Here is a 23,809-nt window from a genome sequence, read left to right as displayed (position 1 = left end):
AAAGTATGTAAGAAATAACTCAAGCAGCACCCACCTGTAGCCTTCTCATTGGCTCACTGAATATACTAGCCTTCACTTTACAGGCTACCAATAACTGAGCTGTAGAGCTTGCAACTTGCTTAGCAGAAGAAATCAATCTCTCTTGAGAAGCGTGTCCTTGGACGACTGCATTGGCTGCCTCACACAGACCCTGCGTCGCCGCTGCTACCTTACGAGCAGCTGAGATGAGGCCCATAGACCATTGGCCGTCTTCGCTGTATGGAGCCGGATTGGCTACAACCTGTCAGACAACAAAATGTCAAAAGGATTTAGAGGCTGTTGAGCTTGGTGGTTTACTTTCTACTTTATTGACGATGGACACGAAACTATACATACCACTTTTCCGAACCTCATCCATGCCATTTGTGAGCGCTGCTTCCAATCAAGAAGCAAAACAAAAAAAGCAAAACGGAACAAAACAAACAAAAGAAAATGCTTTCTTTAAGGTTGGGATGTATACCTCACCAAACGTACAACAAAAATAAGAGATGTATTCCTCCTTCTAAGATTCATCTGTCTTGCTTGAATAGGGTTTCCACTTTTACACTTTTGTCTTACCCTCCCCTGAACTACGTCCTCACTTAATTACCAACGTAAACATAAACATAAAGGTACTGTAAATTATATTCTGATTACTAAACCAGTTTCATTTCGGGGAATAACAAGTACCTCTAAATTTGCAACCACCTATTAACTGCATCCGCCAAACTGTAAAATTTGAAGAGTCTTAAGAAAGAAACTTAAACAATATATTTTAATCTAAATAGCTAAGTTGTTAAATTTTCTTTGTTCAACCCCAAATCTAAATAAACCTTGAATTCAGAACAGAATTTACGCAAATTAACACTTTCCTGAGTCCATAACAGTGCCTGACAATGGACAACTCAAAAACATATCACAAAATCAAAAATCATCTTTATAAAAGAAAAAACAAAGAGTAAAAGGGGAAAATTGGGGAAAGAATTGGCCCTCGATTCCAAAGAGTCATCCTACCATTCCTTGATCAACCAACTCCCTCTGAGCAGCCGAGGCAGCCTTGACGAGGGCACTGGTGGCATTAGCGATAGCCTTAGCTGCTTCTAAGATCTGCTCCTCAAAGTTAAGACTTTCATCTGCTTGCTGTAGAAATTTAAAAAAGAATCAGAGGAAAAGAAATGTTACAGTTAATAATATTCCTTCTAAAAAGATAATAAAACTCAAACTGAGAAACGTTTAAAGGCAGGCATTGATAAAATCTGAATAATTGTCACTAGGCCTTTGCCGATTATGAACTATATTGTCTTTTATTGATAAGTAAATAAATACTTAATCCAACAAACTATGGCCACGTCCAAACTGGCTGCTGCAGCTACACCTCAAACTACAATAGTTCAAAGGGGGTAAATTCTAACAATGTTTTATAGTACCAACAGCTCTCCGGTGCTCTTTACCAATTAACTTTTTATGCTCATTACTTGTGAGCCTCTCCAATGCCATTCTGCACAACTCTGCCGTGCGCGCCAAGCATGTCGGACTTTATGTTGTAAAATTTTTGGTGGCGCAATGGTTTGTGATTGTTCAATACGGAAAGGGGCGGAGCTTAATGGATCGGTCTATTGTGAATGGCCCAATTCTCTCCTAGCAAATTAAACAATAACAACAAAAAGCCATTGAGATATGAGTTTAGCTAAAGAGGGTCCTGAGTTGTATGTATGTATGTAGTGCGGCTTACCGCTGAATTCTGCGGGTTTTTTTTACAACCCTTAGAATCAGGAACTTAACAGAGCTCTGTACGCAAGGAATGCTGTGATACATTGTAAGTAGCACCATGTTTTGGGACCTCGGGTGGATTTCACAAAGAGTTAAGACTAGTCTTATCTTGAGTTAGGACAAGTTACTCGTCCTAACTTAGGACTAGCCATACGTTTTTCATGTCTCCTAAGATTAGTCCTAAGTTAGGACTAGTCCTAACTCTTTGTGAAATCGACCCCTCGTCAAACACAAATGAAATTGTACAAATACATAGTAGTTCAAAATGAGAGAAATAAAAATGTTTACACAATTTTAAATGCACTTAAAAACATACATTTTTAAAAATGAATCACATGTCAACACAATGCAGCTGTAAAATAAAATTACACTCCAAAGTCAATTTGATGTTTTTAATCATACAGATCCCTTCCCCCACCTCTTAAAGGCTAATTCATACACAAATCTAACTTCAATTTATTATAGAAGAAATATTTTAAAGCTTGGGTCATAGATTGGTTTCATAAGGTACAGCATTTTTAGGTGAATACAGTTTTCTACTTGCTGAAAAAAAAAACAACAATCTATCATTCAAGTACTTTCACATGGAATCAGTCCACGTAGCGAGGTGGCAGTGGGTACCAACCGTTTCTCTGGCTGCAGCATTCTCGCATGGACACCGACTTTTAGACATCAGAGAAATGATTCATACATGAATCGTTTCTCAAATTCAGATGTTTTTCAGGGGGAAATTATCCAAACCAGATTTCTTTGAAGAAAATCCTTTCTCAAAATAGTTTATACTATCAACAGCTGCAGTGATTCTCACAAAGTTTTTATGGTCTTTCATTTTTGGAGTACCTGTACTTCCCAAAATATGACCCTATGTTTGGACATTAAATAGATTTCAACTTCTGTGAATAACTTACAATAAAGGAATGGAATTCTGGATCTGGTAAAAAGATTTAGCGCTCTTATTAAAGCCAAATGAGAAGAGAAGACAATGAAGAAATTTCAGTTGTAGATGTGGGCGGTAAACCCCAGATAATTATTCCACTGAAAACCCAATGCACACAGTGCTTCCAGTGGGACTTGGAACCAGGTCCCAGAGGTGGAAGGCGAGGCAAGACACCACTACACCAACCTGACCTAACTGAATTAGAGGTGTCTGCTTGGCAGTCAGTAAAGCTTAGGAAAAACCAGAAGCCAGAAGTTCGGATACTGCTCATCTTTGGACGAGTTTCTGGTGTCTTCAAGAAGGGATTGAAGAAGCAAAGTCTTGGCAAGATGCCACAGGCTATGTCTGAACTGGGTTGAGCAACTGTGTCTTCACAATCAACCCAAATACAAACATATCATGCAGAATGTCACATGAATCAATGGCGTCTGTATGGGGTCATCATCCAGATAGGCTCCAGTTGGTAACCACTACTAGATCAAAATGGTATTGACTATAACATATGCTGGGTGCATGGGAGGGTGGGTGTTTGGTTGGTTGGTTTGGACCCAGTTAGTCCATGTTTGGTTGTTGAGCTAACATATACTGAGTGGTTCTATTGGTTAGTTGGTGTGGACCAATTAAGGTAATCCATGTTTGGGTGCTGAGTTAACATGCCATGGTGCGTGGAAGGTTAGGTGATTGGTTGGTCAGCGTGGAGCCAGGTAAACCTGCACCAATCTTGTCAATTAGTCCACAATTAAATATGGAGTTATTATCAGTCTCCAAATACCGTGGTGCTATGTGCTTTTGCTGTGGTGCCCTTTGCAAAGTTCCAATACAAATTGAAATTGTTCTCATAGAAGTGCCCCTTTCAGAGGAAAATTGCCACCATTGCCATTCTGATTGATATCAAAAGGTTTGTAAGCACATCACAGTTATGATGAGCTGAAAGACCATCTGACTTGAGCATGCCGTTTGCTGCAGAAGCAATGTTGAGGAAATTGCCTTTGCAGTGACCTGCTCATAGCTGCAGCCAATGTCTTCAATTGAGACATGGTCTGATATGCAATAAAAGATCATTGACCAGTCTCACTAATATATTTTTAGATTTTTATTATTTTTTATTATTATGCAAGTCGGCAGACACACAAGGCCTGAAGGCCACTTCAAGGTGTGGGCTACAACTATTTTTTTCCAGAGGCCGTTGCCACCTACTCCTAGGGCTGAAACAGGGTTACCCCTTTTACAGTCCATATGGATGTAGGCTTGGGTATCATCAATCCGTAGCCTGGCTGGTAGAGCAGAAAGCACTACCTCCCCAATTTTACGCAGCAAGTGTCCGACCGGGTTTCGACTCCACACTCTACCGGTGAAACACCAGAGCTTGAATCCATTGGTCTTAACCGCTCGGCCATGACACGCCACAAATCAAGTACTGAGCTGTAGATGTGATATCCACTTGCATTGTAATATTCAATGGGTTAGCTGTCATTCATTAAGAAGCATTTCTCCATCAACCAAGATGCAACAATCCGTTCCTTAACTTGAATTCAATACTGAGCAGTTGTAATGTGTTTCTTCTATACAGTAAAACCGAGGCTAGAGTGCAATAGTCAGGTGCCTGTGATAAGGTGATATTGATATATGCATGCAGTGCAAAGGGTTGTAGATGTATGGCAGCCATATTGTTTTCAACCCTACACATCTATCTGATCTTTATAAAGCAGTCAGGGCTTCAGGGTTTTTTTTTTTTTTTTACTCCTTTGTGCAATTGGGATTGAGGCGGGTCAATGCGGGTTTACTTGATGATAACCGTCCAACGCTAATGATCGCCAGCATCTTTAGCGACTAGTCACTGATGACTTAGTGACAACATACACTGTGTTTTTCTACGTTCGGGCATCATGTTTCCAGTCTCAGAACTATCTGTAAACTGGACTTTAAGCATGCCATGCATCTTATCCATCAAGGCTCAAATTTCTAATGGTGCTAAAAATCTTCACTGGCCGTTCTTGACATGTACATGTAGCTTCAAGAATGAGCTAGTTTTGTATCTCCCCTTAATTCTTAAAATTCCATCTCCTGTATGCCCCGAGTTTGCTGGGTATGATAATTCATATTGGGAATACCAATCTAAGTCCAAAATCTAAATTTTTCAGTGTCTGTGTTGCTTTAAAAAGGATTTGAAAATTTGCATACATGTAGTGGGAGTATAAATAGGTGAGGTTTGCGGGAGCACCATTTGTAAATTTCTTTTAAGTAGTGTTGGTTTTGAAAAGAATTGGTGATTGACAATTCAAAAGTTCAATCAGAATGCTCTGATCGTCGTCAGGAGAATATTGCTTGGACAAGAAGTGATTGATTGGACCAGAGTGCCAAGGTCTCTGTAAATATTCAAATAAAATTTAAAAGCACCTTATTTCCTATAATATTTTACTCATGATGCAGGTTTGGAATGCATGCAGATATAAGTGCAGAACAAGCCTTGAGCGCAAGTCTACATGGTTGCTGAGATTACATACTAGATTAGCCAGGTCTTTTCCACCCCATACTCGGCGCCAGACACCCTTGCTATCACGCTGTTGAATCATCAGCCAATCATAACAGGTTATAATAAGTATCAGCCAATCAGACAATAATATAGTAATGATATGTAACAATGAAGGGTCGTGAGTGAGGTCAATCCATGGGGATCAATGGGATCTAAGGTCAGATCATAGAGTTTTATATAAGAACTAGAGGGCGCACTAGTGATGCTGCTTGCACAACTGCAGTGGGACCGCAAGGAGACACGCACGCCATTCTGCACGCGTGTTGAATATGAAGTACACGTTGGAGTTTGTGTTTATTAAACACTACGCGATGCTGTTTTGTCAACTTACAAAATGGCCACACAAACACACGCTGTGCGATGCTGTTTTGTCAACTTAGAAAATGGCCGCATACGTGCATGCCGGGCCGCAAATATAGGCCGGTGCGCCCTCTAGTTCTTATAAGGGTCAGATCTAAAATTGGTGGCTGCAGCTACTGCTGTTGCTATGGGCATTGCTAAAGACGTCCTGTATTCAACACATGATGACGGCAATCCAGCTGTAGCCATAGCTGTAGCCACCGATTCGGTCACAGCCTTAGCCATGCATTTCCCAAATCTGAGCCTAATTTCATACAGCTGCTAAACAACAATTTGCTTAACAGTTATCTGCTGAGCAAAAGTGTCCTGGAAACCAGTAGCAGAAGGTATGCTGAATGGTACTTGGGCTGGTTACCTATAGTAAGCAGATACATTTTGTGCTTAGCTACATTCTTGTGCTTATAAGCAGCTATGTCAAATTGGGCCATTGTGTTGCCCAAAGCCACTAATACTGATAATAAGAACTCTAAGCTTAATAATAAGCATCTTAGAAATGTGGTTGTGACCATTTTGAGTAAAATATTCCATGTTAATCTTACTACACAGTGAAAATAAAAAATTCATAAAATTCACAACTTCAACAACAAAACTAAAAAATCTAACCCTATTCTATCGTTCAACATGTAACAAAATTCAAAACAATTGATATGGATTTCTCCATGGAAACTTCACACATGTATTCAAATAAACAATGGAATGAAACATTACATACTCACATAACAAGAGCATAAATAAAGAGGAAGAAAATACATTATTTCTACATGTTTTATGCAAAAGTAATATCTGCATTTTTGGTGGTGAAAAGCCAGCAACCGTCTCTATAGTCTAAGGAATTCAAATGTAAGCGATAACTTGAGAGTAAGCAAGTCATTGTACAAGACTGTATTCAAATCTACACAAAAGGCTTATCTTCTTCGGGACTAGTTACTTGATCTTGACGCCAGTCCCCTTTAAGGTGCTTCCCTCTATCCCTATCCCTAACCATCTTCTACCATCTCCTAGTTACTTACCCTTGCTCTGCCTCTAGGTTGAAGTTGAGCCAACTTCTTAGCAGCAGCTTCAATGGCATTGGCAGCGCTCAACAGCTCATTCTCTGCAATCACATTGGGATCTTCAGGATCCACCCAATCACTTCCTGCAAAGGTCAAACCAAAGGTCAAAGGTAAGGATCCATAAACAAAATTCTCTTCTGAAATTATAGTGAGTTTGAGTGCGCACGTTCAGTCAACCCATTATTGACCACTGACTAGCAACGTACATGCGCAGTGATGCACTCACTCAAACGACTTGTTTGGAAGACTTTAGTCAAACCATCGGTACCACGGTATTCAACACTCCATTGCCTTTCGCCTTTTCGCTATACACATGTAGTGTCACTGGTTCCCTTCTATGCTTTACACATGTTAGCATGGAGTAGGCTATCAAGACTACGGAAGAAACCATGGTCCTTAGGCTGGTTCCAAATGGTCGACCACAGTAGTCAACCAATGGTCGACCAGCCTGGGTTCAAGTCAAAATAGTCAACCTTTAGTTGCTCTTGGTTAAACTGTGGCTTTTTGAGTTAAAGTTCCATATTGCAGCTGCAGCTCACAGTCATAGTTGATTAATTTAGTCGTGGCCTACACCACCATTTAGACAAACTGTGCAAAATTTTAGGAACCTTCTTTGTGCAATTCTAAGGAACTTTTAACTGACCAACTTTTTTATTCCAAATTCAGAAACATACCCCTATAATCACTGGAAGGGTAATAACCATGATAACAAACAGTGATAAGTGGAAATGTTTCCATTCCATTCATCAAAACAAAAATTAACAGTTACTCAAAATTTCAAAAATATTTTGCCTCTCTTTCAGTACATTGAACAAGAAATAATATTTGGAAACGCAAGTAACACTCGGGGTTGTTGCGTGAACTTCCTCACAATCTACAAAGTTAAGTGAGTTTTTATCTTGGCTTTGAGTTTTACCTTTTAAGGCTTCAGCTGCTTGAACGAGTTCTCCAACGGTCTGAGCGACTCTCTTGGAGTGTTGACCCAATCGCTGCTTGCCTTCCACTGTCGGACGTTGGATGTTCTGTTTAAGGAATTGAAAATAAATCAGATTAGCTCAAGAAAAATTTTCTTACTTTTTTTTACTATAGGGTTTTGTAATGTGACAGTACCGTCTTGTACCAAAATGCCCATAGCAGCCGCAAAAGAAAGCAAGAATTGACCTACTTTCATGCAAAGAAAGAGGTCATCGTGAATCACCTGTCCAAAATAGACATTTTCCAATGTTTCCCATATTGTCACACCATTTATATCAGTAAAACTTCTGTTCCATGTTGTTTTTAAGACATTTTTACTGACAAAATAGAGTACAAATAGCAACAATATTAGCCATGTGTGTGTCTCTTGTGATGATTAGACAGAAAAGAATGGTCTCTAAAGTTTGTCATTATTGCTGATATTATCATGATTTGACGTGTCTTACAACATGGACTTGTTCCAACATGGATCTGTAGGAGTCAGCACACTGCTTTCCAGAGTTCAGAGTTCTGTCTCTCAGTTCCGCAGATTCTGCCGCACTTGCAGCTCCCTAAACACAAACAAACAAATTCAGAATTATTCAATAAATCAATTAATAAGTAATCAATAACAACAGATTTTACTTTGGTCCAGGAACCAATATCTGTTTTCATAAAAATATTCCACTGAACATAAGAGGGTGCACAGGGATGACAGTCACTTCTGATGAAAAAGTCTGAAACTTGAAACCAGGTTTTAGGAGGTATATTGAAATGATGGCACTTCTATTTTGATAACCACTGGAGTAAAGGCCCAGTCACACAGGCCCCAATCGCGAGAACAGAAACGAGAACGATCAAAATGCACGCCCTCGATTGGTTGAATTGCTCCACACAGAATACACCCATGCTTATTCAACCAATCAAGGGGGTGCATTTGTATCGTTCTCGTTTTTGTACTCGTTATTGGGGCCTGTGTGACCGAGCCTTTATAGATTCCAAGGAGTTTTTGGATCAGCATCCTCAGTGAGAGAGAAGTAGATTGAACAGCCCGCCAACCACTAGGAGAAGAATACAGCCTTTTTTTGTTTAACAGGCAGACTTTGAAAAGTCTGAACTTTCTCATTCCTGGAGACCTACCCGGCAACAGTCGATCATAGCAAACAAAGCCTGTCTGGCCAAGTTAGCCGCAGCCGTAACGTCATCCTGCTTTCCTGAGTTGCCAGCCCCAACCGCCTTAGCAGTTGCCAAGGTAACAGCCTTTGTACTACGGATGAGCTGCTCTGGTGTTGCTCGACGGTCGCCGAGTGAGGGATTGTCAAGAATCTGAAACAAATCAAATAGTTAGTGTTGGGTTAGTTAATAACATATAACGATTGTGGTCATATCACCATAGAAACTTCATTTTAGGTTGAACAAAGAACAAGTTGACTCAAATTTGCCTCAAATAAGTCAATCTTTTAGCCCTTTCTGATAAAATGTTTTAAAAAATCGATCACAAAGTAACAATCCAAGTCAGACTTCCTGTATACTAAATGTCAATAGTAGTTCTGACACAAACCTAGGACTACCACAGGTTCATAATATGTCAATATATTTCTTGAAGAGTTGAGAATTGAAAAAACTGTGACTGAGACTGTAACAATCTTGGTCATGTACCTTGGCTTCTTGTGTGATTGCGTCAATAGTAGCCTCCAAGGCCCTGGTGCCTCGTAGTGCTTCATCCTCTACCGTCTTCACCGTCTTTAAAAGTGATGTCACGTTAGTTACCATGACCTTGGCTGAACTCTTAAGGTTTCCAACTGAAGGGTCGTTGACCCCTTTACCGGAAGCCATCTTTGTTGCCGAGATGAGATCGCCGAGTGCAGAGGCAACATCCTTCACTGCGTTGATCAACAGAACCTATTCAGAAAGATCAGTCAGTAATTAATTAATTCAACTCTCTGTTGTCCACTCTTTAAAAAGAAAAATATTGAAAATTTACATGTCTAACAAAAAACAAAAAAAGAGTGGTCACTGTCGAACTCTTTCTGCAATGATTTGACCAAGGAATGGATACAGTCAGAGAAGTGCAAAGGCCACGTCACCCAGGGAAACTTTTACGGCCAACTGCAGTACATGCTACTGGACAACTTTGGTAGCACATGAGTCATTCTTCAAATAATGCCTCACGATTTCCAAGAAAAATATGTGAACATTCAAATGTGAATGGCTTTCTAGTTGGAGATTGCCTGGAACTGGTTGCCTGTTAATAGACCCTTCTCATGAAACATGTAAATTGCTTATAGCAGGTGCGCACTAACATTTTGGTTGGCAAAATTAGGAACATCGCGCTGTTATGTATGCGGCTAATGGCGGCGTGACGCAGATGCAATTGTGCATCTGCTGAGTGCACATCTCTATGGCGTTTGCCCATCAATAGGGCCTGTACGCATGCGTGAATCTAACTAGCATACAATAGGGTCTGTACGCATGCGTGAATCTAACTAGCATACAATAGGGTCTGTACGCATGCGTGAATCTAACTATGATACAATAGGGTCTGTACGCATGCGTGAATCTAACTATGATACAATAGGGTCTGTACGCATGCGTGAATCTAACTAGCATACAATAGGGTCTGTACGCATGCGTGAATCTAACTAGCATACAATAGGGTCTGTACGCATGCGTGAATCTAACTAGCATATTTCATGGGAAGGGTCTATTGCCTCGTGTGCCGTGACCCTTAGTTACAGAAGAGTAGATAAGTTATGACAGTGTGTGCCTACCTGTCCGTCAGGGTCATCCCCACCCAGTGTGGCAGCTCCTAATTTAACCACATCAGCCAGCCTAGTAATGGTACCAACAGCAGACTGTGCAGCATTAGCAAGCTGCTCCTGTGTGGATGCTGCTCCTGTGACTAGAGTCTTAGTATCTTCAACAAGAGCCTTGGCCGTCTTTAAGATGCTCTCCCTAAGAAATAGAGGAAAAGGGTTAATCATGGAAGGGCAATCAAGTGCTGGTGATGCCAGCCGGTGGTTCCAACTTAGCTGTGACATTACTGTCTTTAGGCAAAAGTGCCGCCCACATCAACAGCTCCATATACTGATAGTAGTGGCTTCTTATATAAAAGTGGCTTCTTATATAGGCCACAAATCCTAATTATACATATACAAATATTAAAAACTTTTATTCCAAGTGGAATGATCAGGATTCATAACAGTTTTGAAATTAAACTTTCACCAATACAATTGCTTTAAAATGGTAATGCAATTGTATTTAACACAAACTTATATAATATACATTTAAAAAAAATCAAACAATAAAACTTTTTAAATGCTTAGAAAAACCTAGGTAAATGAAAAACTGATTTTCTGCTTGTACCTGTGATCAGCAAATGATCCACCATCGGTAGTATCTGCACTGAGGGTACCAGCTGATGCAAACATAATAGTAGTATCAAGGTCACCAATGATACCAGAGACTGTACTAGCTGCATTGATGCATGCCTGGGTACCACTAGAACCAGCTTGTAGGGCTGCCATCACAAAGTTACACTACAAAAATAAACACAGATATATTTCAGGTGAATCTTAAAGGGTCTATGTACTTTTTCCTAACACAAAACACAATGTCCACAGATTTACATGAAACTTACTCAGTTTGAAGATTATGATAGTAGAAAGCTTCCCTTGAAATTTTACTTACTGAGGTGCTGTAGTTTTTGAGAAATGAGCAAAACAAATTAGTTTTGTCTCAGTTTTAGCATGTAAAATCGTATTAACCATACCTGGTTAAGGGGATTTTACATGCTAAAATAATTTTCGTCTCACTTGAGACAAAAATTATTTTATGACTTGTTTTACCTATTTCTCAAAAACTTCAGAACCTCAGTAAGTAATACTTGAAGGGAAGCTTTCCACTATCATTATCTTCAAACCCTTTAAGTTTAATGTAAATCTGTGGATATCTTGAAAAAGAACCCAAAATCCTCTAAACTTATAAATATTAATTTTAAGTTGCTAAATTAAAATGTATCCTTATTTATAATTTTTCTATACATAAAAGCAGAAGCTGAATTGGTGTAAAATTGTACCTTTTCAACGACGTTACGTGCGTTATCGACCAGGTCCTTCTTGGCCATGTTATCTGTCGGGTTACACTGAACAGTTCCAGCGTTCTTAACCAACTCTATGCTAGCATTGCCAAGATTGTCAACAGCTGACTTGATCCTCTGGGCAACCTAGATGGATAACGAATGAGGAAGACAGACGGGGGGAAAGGAGAAACAGGGAAAAGGAGAGAGAGGGGAAGTGTGTAGAGATTGGAAAGTAAAAACATGGAGCAAAAAAACAAAACACGTCATGGCATGCAGAAAGGAAATATTCACAGTAGCTATTTAAAAAAGTTCACTAGTGTTTTATGTTTCTGACCAACATTTTATATAAACACAAATGTTCAATGAAGTTTTGAAACAAAGGAACTGTTCAATCAAGGAAATTCATTCATTTCTTAATACTGAACACAAGGATAACAAGCCAAATTTCAATCATTTTTTTGTGTGTGAAAGAATGCCTAAACTGCTTGCAGAAAACAGCAAAACACCGGTGAACCATCTTTTAAACTATAAATCTACGACAAAATTATGCAAGATGTTTAACCACTTGATAAATATGTGATAAGTAGCAGTGAAACCTATGGTAAGAACTAAAGTCAATACAATTCAAGCAAACTATACATATATGAATGAGACATTATTGGCAAAATGCTATGAATTACATTGCAATATGAGTCTAAACTCTAATCATCTAATCAAACTATGCATTCTCTGAACTACTTTCGTGCATATTAGGAATAAAAAATTGGTTTAAATCTGAAAATAAAAAGTTGTCATTAAACTAGTCATGACTATAGCAGTTATATTCAGAAGTTATACATGAAGCTACTTTCTGAATATTATAATATTATCTATAAGTATACAAGATATTCAGCCTTAAGACTAAAACTAACACCACTTTCTTCCATTCGAGGCCTGGAACGTCACAATGGGAGACGTTTGAATGCTAGGTGGCACCAGACTTCCACGTAAATTTCAATTGTCTGAGCATGAGCACATTAATAAGAACAAATGATTTTGCCTTGTAAGTCTGCTGGCACCTAGCATCCCAGGAGTCCCCTATTGCCGTGTCATGGCTTTGGTATCCTTAAAATATACCACATATTTCCTGATTGTCTACTAAGAATTCTACTCAAGAAAAGTGCATATATAAGAATGAAAATTCAAGGCCTCCACTATACTTCACTTCTAATGCTTACAACAAGAAAGCAAGAAATATGACTGCTTATATGACTGCTTATTATTGAGAGCTAAGGTACATAGCATTGACTCAGTACTAGCTCCTCATAGTCACCTGGCAAATATCAAAAAGCTACATTGACAACTACGCTAAGCATATATCCCAAATAAGCACAAGTTGACAACAAGACAAAATAAATGTTTAGTTTGAGGAAATGAACTGTAAGCAGACAACACCTGCCCACTAACTCTAAAACATTGACTACTTTGCTGAATATCTTTTTTCGCTTAGCAAGAGAGTGGGGCGCCAGTCAGCAAACAGTGCATGATATTTAGGCTGGTACCATGTTTCTGCTTAGCAAAGTTGTGTGGTAAGCAGCTCTTTGATATCTGGCTGTGGTAACCAATGCTCTGAATGATCCATACAAGTCACCTATGATACTATGCTACAAAGAGTCAGATATAACAACACAGTCAATAAGTGTATCAAGAGGACAACCAACTTCAAGAAATTAGAGGATCTCACAAGGATATGAAATCTAAACATCTAACTAACTTACAAGGGCTATAGTAGGATGCATGCAGGGGTTTCACATGGTCAAATCTGCCCCACAAATCCATTTAATGAGGAGATAGTATTTTAGAATTCTAAAAATGCATCCACACCACTGAATATCTGCCTTTGATTTCTTGTTTTCATGGTGAAGTTTTAACATGTGTGAGTAAAATTAACTGAATTGAATTTTGGAGTACAATCATTTTATGGAGCTGATTTCAACTCTATGTTTGAGCAAAACATCAACCTTTCTATCTCAGGCCTCGAAGTAACCCACGGCACCCACAGCAATTGCAGGAGTGCCCTGTGCTTTTGCTCTGGTGCCCTTTGCAAGGTTCCAATACAAACTTACATTTCCCTATAGAAGTACCCCTTACCCGAGGAAATTTGCTGTGCCCCTTTAAGAGTAAAGTTCAAGACCTGCTATCCCAACAATTGCTTCAGCAAGACCCCTTTTGTTCCAAACCCCAATTATCACTCCTGGATTTGCTAGATTTATTTGACCAATTCAAAAAGTCTCTAAAGAATAGGAACAATAGAAACAAATCCATGTGTCGTCCCCAGACTCTGCATCAGCCCATAGACCCTACAATCAAAAGAAATACTAATAATTAACTACTACTTGCGTGGAAGGACACCCTCGACGTCAACCATTCTAAACATGTATCTGAGACAGATATGTCATAAAACGTCACCTCAGCGCTGAAATAAAACTGGTTTTCTCATTAATCATAGAAATATAAAAATCGTGACGGGCTTTCTGAAAGTAAGGGTTGGAAATTTGCACCTGCTGAAATTCTGATATTTTTCACTGCACGTGTTTTGGGGGGATGTTTATGACTGTGTTCTTGATCAGGAGTGTGTAATGTATATGAGAATAATGAGACGGGTGACATTTGTCATGAGTTGCAATGAAATCACTGATTACTTGACTTCAAGACTGTAAAGTAAATGAGGTGCGAATACCAGTTTTGCATGGTACCTTTTATGGATAATCTTTGTTGTAAAAGGGTACTTTCTTGTTTGGATTTTTAAAAAAATGTTTGTGCAGAATTCCAACAGCTTGCAACATGAAGGATCCCAATGTGTAATGGACCTAACAGACAATCTTCAACAAAGTCAATAATTCTTTAATGTTATCACAAAATATTGGATCACTTTTTTTTTAAAGAAAGTTGTAAACACTTTCTTTAAAATCAGAGAGCATTTTCATAAGTATTTGTAAGTTTTTTTGTTTTTGTTTTTGTAGTTGCACATAAGGGATAACATGAGGAATCCAGTGGATAAATTGAGAAGTTCATTGCTTATTAAATCAATTGTTGAAAAATGTCTGAAAAGTATAACACTTTATGGGGGAAGAATTGGAAGAAGGTCAGTGTTTGAGTGAAATTTGAAATAATCCATTAGTTGCCAACAAGTGCTGGAAATTAAAGAAAAAGAGTGGAGGGAAGGAGAACTGTGCTTGGCAGGGAACCCATTGGAGAAATAAATTAATAAATAAATAAATAAAAAGCAGGAATTGCAAGGAAGGAAACTGATATCTGAAGAAAGGCAAAGTAGAACTAGAAAGTCTCCTAGAGGAGTTTGTCTAAGATATATTAATATCTGGTCGTTTTTTTCCCCCTTTTTATTTTACAGTATGGTTCGAGGTTTTTTTATTTAAATGTTATCTGAACACCACTTGTACAGTATCCTATGACAAGTCTTTAAAAGAGCCTAACAATTAGAATTTGTTTTCTTTCAATACTCCTGATTTGATCTAGAGCACCGAACTCAAGTTCTGAGGACTGAGACATTAGAATAAGAGTTTGAATTCTTGCCATAGCACTTGTGTTTTGGGGCCAGACTTTAATTACTTCTCTTCACCTAGCAGTAAATGGCTACCTGCAAGGGTAGATATTGTTGGTGTGAACTATAAGCGAACTGTTTACCCATTTGGCTGCTGATGCTGCATACTCCAAATGAGTTGAGCTGGTTTCAGAGGTTCTTACCCCAATGAATGGGGATAATAATAGTGTAAGAGGTGCTTTGACACAATATTACATCATTTTGAACCCAAAGATAAAATTCAAACTGTTTGCGTAATCTGCAACCCTCTTTGAATCTGTATTTGACAATATTTTGTGAAAAAGGAAAAAGAGCAGGAACAAAATGTTGTAGGACATGTTTGAAAATAAGTGATAGATCCAAAAGCAAGACGGAGAACTCTGATTCATTACAACAACAATGTAGAAACTGCCACTTCTAATTCAAGTACCAAAAACTACCCTCTTCATTAATTTGTAAGTTTTGTTTTGATGCCTTAAAGACATATTTCGCTACTCAGTCAGAAAGTTTTGAATGTACAGTCAATGACTAGCAGTATGATTATGTTGAGCTGAACATATAAATTTATGAAAATTATTTGCAGATCAAAAATAAGGTATGATTTTCTTATTTTTACACCACAATACTTTTTTATAATTAAGTAACATTAGAACTGTTCAAAATTTAACGTCAATAGATTAACAACTATTGTTAAATGTGTTTGGTGTCTAAATTCTACCAACATCGTTCTAACAAACATCTATTTGCATTCCAAAATGACAAACAAGCGTGCACTCGTTAACTGAGCTGAGTTTATTAAAATGTAAAACTGTGACATAATGAATACATCCAAATGATTGCATCGATTCTATTGATCATAACAAGCATTTTGATTGTCAATGGTGGATCTACATTTCTCTTTGAATGTGATGAATCACAAGTAAGAAGAGAAAAAAGGAAAAGGAAATACCCCGCTGCAAAATGAATCCAAAGAAATGAAATTAATTGCTGATGAAATGAAGGCCGACTTAATATTAAAATGTTTGAGGCAAGCGGTCTGGTCATCTGCTGATGATTCATATGAAATAAGTGTAGAGGAAGTTTGGGTGACAGACAAATAAGATTGAACTAGCCAAATGGGTTGTTTTATTGCTTAGATGACAATTACCACACTAAACAAGTCTGGTCACAATGAGCATCCCATTTGAAATGAACTACAGAGTAGCAGGTGCCATACGAGAAAACTGATCTAACACCCAGTAGTCTCTAACAACTGATCAGCATAGCACCAGACTACAACCTCAAACATGGCAAAACTATGAAATGTACCCATATGGAAAGAAGAAACCTAATAAAAAAATGTAAATAAATGAAGAAAAATACAAAAAGTGCTGTAAGGCAAAAGAAGTGCATTAAACAAATTGAAAATAACTAGGATGGATACCGATTAAAGAAGTATTAATAAACCTTTGACTATTTCACAGATGACTTCTAAACAAATTTATTCTTTTCTTATTATCAGAGACTCACTTTTATCCAGATAGGTTTGTTGGCGCTTATTTTTGGGGTATACTTTTATAAAGCATGTTTTTTTTGTTTTACTTGTAACATTGTTATAATATCTGTCTGTCCACAAGCTCAATCTTTGTCTTGTTGTATATTCACAATTGGGGACATTTGTGTTAGTGTGTTTTAAAATGATTTATTAACAAATTGTATATCTCTTTAAAGACTTTTTAAAGATAGACTTCAAAAGTATACTCCGAGTTCAAAAATTTCTCTTGGGTTTTTCTTTGATATGTTCAGGTGAATGACAGTATTCCATGGAGAACAAAATTGTAAGAAATCAACCAAAAAATAGTCAAAAACTGAATACTACTTTAAAATGATGAAGCTGACGATTGTTAGCATGATTGATGGCAGGAAGGCAGCTGTGATGTTAGACGATGTTAGATGACCTAATAATGATGAAGAGAAGCTGGAAGAGAGTGTTTGAAAGCCCGTCACTTACCTCAATCCGCGGACCTACCTCCGGGTTGGTTGATGCCATTGCACCTCTTGCATCTTCAGCCAACTTGGTGTACTCATGAGAGAGGTTGTTGGCAAGGGTACCGAGCTCACCGACGTTACTGTTGGCTTTGGTGACCTAGATATCCAATGGACGAGATAGAATTATCATCTTGTTGTAAAGCCAAGGAATCAATGGAAAGAAGATTAGGAGGGAAAGGTCAGTTATAGATGAAGGAGAAAAACCTTAAAGAAAACCAAATCCACATAGGCCTAATGCCCCTAGCAGGATTCCCACCAAGGAAGGTGAGGACAAAAAGCAAAAGCACTACGCAACCCAACGACTACTAAAATTTGTCATTCTGTGAGTATTTTCTGATAAAAATGTCAAACAAGTCGATCACAAATTAGCAATCTAACTTGGACTTCCTGCACACTAACTGTCAACTGTAGCTCCTCTTCTTAATCCATAATGATTTTGGGTCGAACAAAGAAAAATTGACTAGAGTGAGAATTGAACCAATTAACTTCTGGATTAACGTGGCAGCGCTTCACAAATTGATATAAAAAGATACAAAGTTAATAAAAATCACCAAATGACAATATAACACAAATGAAATGTCCCAAAAAACTACATTTGAGAACTAAAATTCCAATCCTAACAAAGCAGTGTTATTTGTATTATTGTGAAGCAAAGCCACACCTTCTCATTCTCTTCCAAAAGTTCAGAAGATTTGTTAAAAAATAAATGTTCACATAAATACAAGTAGATGGAAATCACAACATTTTACGCCCAATCCCAGGGAAAAACCTCATCCCAAATCAATTGATGATGATTCATAACACAATCACAACTTTACTCTGAAATGTGGAACACTCACAACTCATTGAATGAAAGTGACCACCAATTAAACTGAATGAAGTATATGACAAACAGCATGATGACTTCACACAGATGTATAATATTTTATAACACCCCTTACCAATATTCTGCCTTTTCATTGGTTTAGAGCGCGTCACATGATATGTCTTAGTTTACTAGACGACGGCCGTGTGATAGTGCATCAGTTTGCCGTGCGCTAGTCCAAAGACTATCATACGGCGTGCAGTACCCAGACGTCCGTTGCGTGTACGAGGATGATAAATTAATAGTCTGTAACCATTTCGGATTACATGACACTACATGCAGCACAGTAAAGTTTTCGCAATCTGTATTTGCGTCGTTCATGGATTGTACTATGCGGCAGGTCTGTAACTTAATAGTACAGTATTTAGAAACGTTTGGGGTGTTATAAAACAAATATTGACTGCTTTTACTCGTGGCTTTAACCATAGCACTCGAAACAGTCAATATTTGTATAGGTCAGGGTACAAGAGCTCAAATTGATTGAGAATCGGTTTACATGATGAATTGCTTTTCTAATAGGAGTGTGGATTATACCAGGATTAATCAAATCACAAATTAATAACACCATTTTAGAATCAAAGAGAAGAGGTTTGTTTGTAGGCCAAAGCAAAGCCATTTTAATTGCTTTTTGCAAATTTGTGACACCATTCACTTATTAGCAAATCAGAAGACGTTTATATTTTCAATCTTACCAGCGTTGTACACATGCTTCAATGATTGTTTAATGATTGGGAAGGTGTTTTATAATATGTTTATGTGTGTAAAGATATAATAAGCGGAAGGGTATCAAGGAGGGTGGTCGGGTGGTTAATAACGTTGGGGAGAGGTGCAAGGTATACGGTCTATATGATGTAGAATATGAAGTAATTGGCATTAAGTATGAACTGGAGACATTGCATTCTTGTTATAGATAAAGCAAGTTTGGCATGAGACCACTGGCCCATGGGGATAGAAATTGCAGAGGAATTCTTAGAAGCTCCAAAGTTTCTGAAAGCAGATAGTTTGGTTAATTCTTTCCCTGACAGAAGGAAAACTGCATGCAAGAAATGGTGGGATTGTTCAATCAGATGAAGCAAACTGCAAAACTTTCAGTTGCTTGTAATCTTGTGAAACGAGTTCGTTTCAAGAAGAACCGTGAGAATCGTTTCTACTGAACGACTGTGATCAACATTGAGTGTAATGTCTTTTGTCATAATGCTAATCTACAAATGTTTCTGTTGGCAACTAGTTTGCACTGGTTCAAACCAGTTTTATTGTTGTTTTCTTGTACTATTGAAGGTCTTAACTGGATTAATGTATTGCACTCATTGAATTTTTGTTATTACTAGTTTGCACTGGTTGAAACCAGTTCTCTGTTATATTCTATAAATTGCTCAAGGTAATCATTAATTCACTACACTCAATGATTTTGGGTTTAGACCAGTTTCCACTAGTTCAACCCAGTTCTAGAATACTCTAATACTAGACAACATTGAATTTTGGTTATTACTAGTTTGCACTGGTTGAAACCAATTCCCTGTTATATTCTATAAATTGCACAAGGTAAGCGTCAATTCACTGCACTCATTGACTTTTGGTTTAAACCAGTTTTACCTAGTTTAATCCAGTTCTAGTATATTCTAATACCCGGCAATATTATTCAATAGTATCATTACATGGGGTTACCGCAAACGTTTCTATGTAATATTATTCAAATGTAACTCATAAAAAGCTTATTCAAAGCTTACATGTACTTGCACTGGATAAAACAAGTTCCATCCAATTGAAACAGTTAAGTACTGATAATTGAAATGTTAATGTCGCAGAATACATTTATGAAGTTATACACTTTTTATATAAATACACATACAAGCATGCAATATTTGATGAAGGCGGACGCAGTCAGAGATTTGGATAGATACTAGGAGAATAGAGGACCACTTTAAGAAAGAGGTCTTGAATTGATGGAGAAGCTTTGAGTTGGATTGATGAAGATGAATGGATGGGATAATCTAAGACACTCACATTCCTTTTGGCAACTGAATGCTACAAATCAGGGATTTGGGGCAGGGGAAGGAATAAAATACAACAAAACAATTCAGGAAATCACTCTAGAAATATCATTCAAAAGAAAACATCATCAAACATGACATAGGATTAATATGATTAATTTCTACAGTGTGCGTTTACTGTTAGGGAAAACCGTGCCCAAACTACACAAACAAAAGGTGCACAATGTGGGATTTTTTAAGCTGCATTGAGTATGATTTTTTGCAACATTTGATGCAGCTTTTTATTTTAAATCTCTTTATAGAACGTTTTGCCCTGCAAAACATTCAACAGTTGAGGACATGGATTAAGTAGAAGTGGAAACTAAAACAGAAGGAAGATATCACTAATTTTAAGTTTTATTGATTTAATTCAAATCAATAAAACATGATCATCACCATACCCTCAACAACAACTCCAGCTAAAAAATAGTTTTGAAAAAAAAGAGGATAATTATTGAACACTAGAAAGAAATAGCTAAAGACAATGACCCCAAAAATTCTTCCCAATTTGAAAAGCATCATCACAGTAAGAATGGCTTCAGTGAGAAACAAGAACACAAAAGGCAAACAGATTTCAAATGTATCGATAGTTCCCATTTAAATCACAATGTAGAGTCAGCTGTCCTTACGGATAATAGTTGTAATTTTTTAATGCCAAACTGTGCTTTTGCAAAAATACCGCACTTAGTGACATTGCAAAGTTAGAACGGTTGATGCAGCTTCAAGCCAAAACCCAAGTTGTCAGTAAAAATGGTGTCAATAGGGAACTATCTATACAAAAGAGTTTTTCAAACATCTGATACAATGCGGTTAATAACAGAACAAGCCAACAGGATAACAACTAGTGTTGAACAATCAGGGAGAGAAACAGGAAAAAATTTACTGAGAATTTATCTGTCTCAAAGCGTTCTTCATATTTCCATTTCAAAAAAAAAAAAAAATTGCGGTTTGTGAGAGTAGATTAAGCTTACCATATCATGTGATGTCTTGATGATGGCACGGCAGGATTTGACCATGTCCGTCTGGTAGTCCACAAACTCCCCAGCTTCATTCTCTGGCATTGAGTCATCCGTCTAATGAGAACAAGATTTCAATAATAATCTCATTACTTTTGATTTTGGGAGCAAAATTATTTTCAAGAACTGAAGTACATGGAGGAAAGGTTACTGTCGAATGTAGCATGAAGAATTTAATTTGCAATAACTCCTTAAAACACACCTTGCAAAAAGGACAACTTTTAGTTACTTAATAATTTTTTTTTAAGAAAGTGTTATACTTGTGGTATTGCAAATTATAAATAGGGCTGATTAACAACTTTACGTTAACTGACAAGTTTTTCCTCTCAACTTCTTCAAAATGAATTACGGTAGACAATTATAAACACTCAAAACAAAGTGGTTTCAAGTTTGAAAACTGGGCCAATATATCAGTCCGGGACACTGCTTATAGGCTATGACCTACCTTAATAATAGCTTTGGAGATAGTATCTACCATTCCAGAAACGATACCAAACTCACTAGCTGCTTCCTCTAGCATTGTGTTCAGATCATCGACAGCTTCTTTCATACCTTGGGCTGCTTCATCAATGGCTGAATGAGTATGTATAGCCTGCAAGGTAATTAACATCAACAGTTAAAAATTCATCAAATTTGAGGAACCTAGACTTCCTAGGAATTTTACTTGAATTACTATAGACCCATTGCATATGACAACGCAAGCCAGAAACAGGCCCCTCACTGAGGTCAGTAAGGAGCTTTCATTGGCTGAGAGTTGTGTGCAGCTCGTACATGCTTGCACGTTTCCATTTTGAGACATCAAAGATGGCAGCCAATAAAAGTAAAGGGTTTATTATTGGTTGGCTTTGTTTGAGCTGTATTATTATTATTAAAACTGAATATATATATATGATATCAAGCAATTCTTATTGCTAAAACAATAAAGCAAATGGAGGAAAAATATGTGTAAATCTATAAAAAAGCAAAGTGATCAAAAGTACAGGGATGTGCAAGGGTACTAAAATATTAAACCACGACCATCATCCAGTAAATAATAAAACAGATTAAAGATCAAACTATAAACAAGTTCTTCAAAAGATCTCGAAAAAGTACAAAAAGTTCAACAATACAAGTTTATAACAAGTTCGACAAAATCAACTTCATAAAAGATCAAACTACAAGTTGAGTTTCTTTAAATGACTGGGTTCTGCGCTCTCTTCCTTATTGTTAAAATCGGAATGCTTCATCTATTAAAACAAATTCAAAACAAAATAAAATTTGACATGTCCTAACCTTGGGGTTTCCGCCTCCTTCTTTGGCAGCATACAAGAGCTGCAATCCCGACTCTGCCACCGTTTTGGTCAGGTCTAGGACACCCATCTGTCTTTGAGAGTTGACCGTCTTAGAAGCAGCTCCAATGGCACTCCTTGTCAATGGTTCAAAATAGTTGGCCATGGAAGACACCTACAGATTTTGTAAATATAGAACAAGCGAGTTATTGAAGACAAATTCATAGTTACAAGAGGCAGTAATTTTAGTAACATGTATCATACACACATACACTTGAATATTTAAAATCTTCTTCTTTTTAAATCTTCAAGTATCAAACGGTTATTTTCCATTTTTCCACACAGTATTTTGCATTGATGGCACAGTTCACAAGGTCTGCGGAGCTGCATGGGTGGGGGTAGTAATCCCATCGGGTTAATGCAGCTTTGGATCTACCAGTTTTTGTCCTCGGCTGGTTGAGAGTTTTCCACTCAATCCATGCTTCTGCACCAGGAGGGATTTTCATTTCAGTTGGATATGGGTTTCGTTTTTATTCTTCCTCTCTAGAGCTTGATTCTTGTTAATTCGTGATTATTTAAATTTAAAAAAATACATCTAAACATGCAGGAAAAAATTTCCCAACTTGTGAGTTCCTCAATGATGAGTACTTACAGCATGTCCCAGTTTCTCAGCCTGTCCTTTTGATGCGGTGGCTACTTCTTCAATCTGATACTTGAGTTCTGTGGCACTGTTTGCCATCTCCTCAGTAAAGCTCTGTAAAAACAGCACAAATATTGGTTTAAAAGTTGAGGTCAAGTGTGTCCATATCCTGCCAAGGATAGAGAAAAGATCTTTATAGGTCCAAGTTGGCACAACTACTATCGGTCGACTGGTGGCCGGTAATAAGTGGCACTCATGCTCAACAACACATGTTGGGTCCAGCCGTCGATTTCACAAAACTCTTCCTAAGTTAGGATTAGTCTTAGGATTTAGGACGAGTTAAGTTCCGTATCAAACGACTTATGAAGCATTGAACCCATCCTAAGCTAGGACGAGTTACTTGTCTTAACTCGAGATAGGATTAATCCTAGCGTTTCAAGAAATCGGCTGTGAGCCTTAAGTCAACAAATGGTCCATGTGCGAACATGGCTGAGATGCCAAAAGTTTCTGACTTGCCTTGAGTGTGGTGCCCTCATGTGGTGGAAGACTCTGGCTCATAGCAGCCAATGAGGCTTGGTCTAAGTCACGCATGGACTGGTTGACTTGTTGGATGGCATTGTCACATTCCAACTGACCAGGAGCATGGTCCCTAAAGATATAAAATAGACAAAGATGAT

At 37.8% G+C, this 23,809-nt stretch overlaps 1 protein-coding gene across 7 annotated transcripts in view; it reads right to left on the bottom strand.

Moving 5' to 3' along the window:
- The window catches only part of LOC117288051 (talin-1-like), a 97,339-nt gene that overhangs the window by 3,387 nt on the left and 70,143 nt on the right, over positions 1–23,809 (bottom strand). For 6 of the 7 annotated variants that reach the window (XM_033768736.1, XM_033768734.1, XM_033768738.1 and 3 more), the window contains 16 exons: positions 23,649–23,781; positions 23,145–23,246; positions 22,497–22,667; positions 21,670–21,816; positions 21,180–21,281; positions 17,276–17,410; positions 11,703–11,849; positions 10,991–11,163; positions 10,396–10,579; positions 9,284–9,526; positions 8,765–8,950; positions 8,092–8,196; positions 7,587–7,692; positions 6,629–6,753; positions 1,033–1,158; positions 35–280 (listed from right to left, as the gene is read on the bottom strand). In XM_033768736.1, the coding sequence (XP_033624627.1) occupies positions 35–280; positions 1,033–1,158; positions 6,629–6,753; positions 7,587–7,692; positions 8,092–8,196; positions 8,765–8,950; positions 9,284–9,526; positions 10,396–10,579; positions 10,991–11,163; positions 11,703–11,849; positions 17,276–17,410; positions 21,180–21,281; positions 21,670–21,816; positions 22,497–22,667; positions 23,145–23,246; positions 23,649–23,781 (2,431 nt within the window). The remainder of the gene's footprint in view (positions 1–34; positions 281–1,032; positions 1,159–6,628; positions 6,754–7,586; positions 7,693–8,091; positions 8,197–8,764; positions 8,951–9,283; positions 9,527–10,395; positions 10,580–10,990; positions 11,164–11,702; positions 11,850–17,275; positions 17,411–21,179; positions 21,282–21,669; positions 21,817–22,496; positions 22,668–23,144; positions 23,247–23,648; positions 23,782–23,809) is intronic. The other variant, XM_033768735.1, reaches the window with a different exon arrangement.

The sequence above is a fragment of the Asterias rubens genome, chromosome 3, assembly GCF_902459465.1.
Source record: "Asterias rubens chromosome 3, eAstRub1.3, whole genome shotgun sequence".
Lineage (NCBI taxonomy): Eukaryota > Metazoa > Echinodermata > Asteroidea > Forcipulatida > Asteriidae > Asterias > Asterias rubens.
This window is presented reverse-complemented; position numbering and strand designations above follow the sequence as displayed.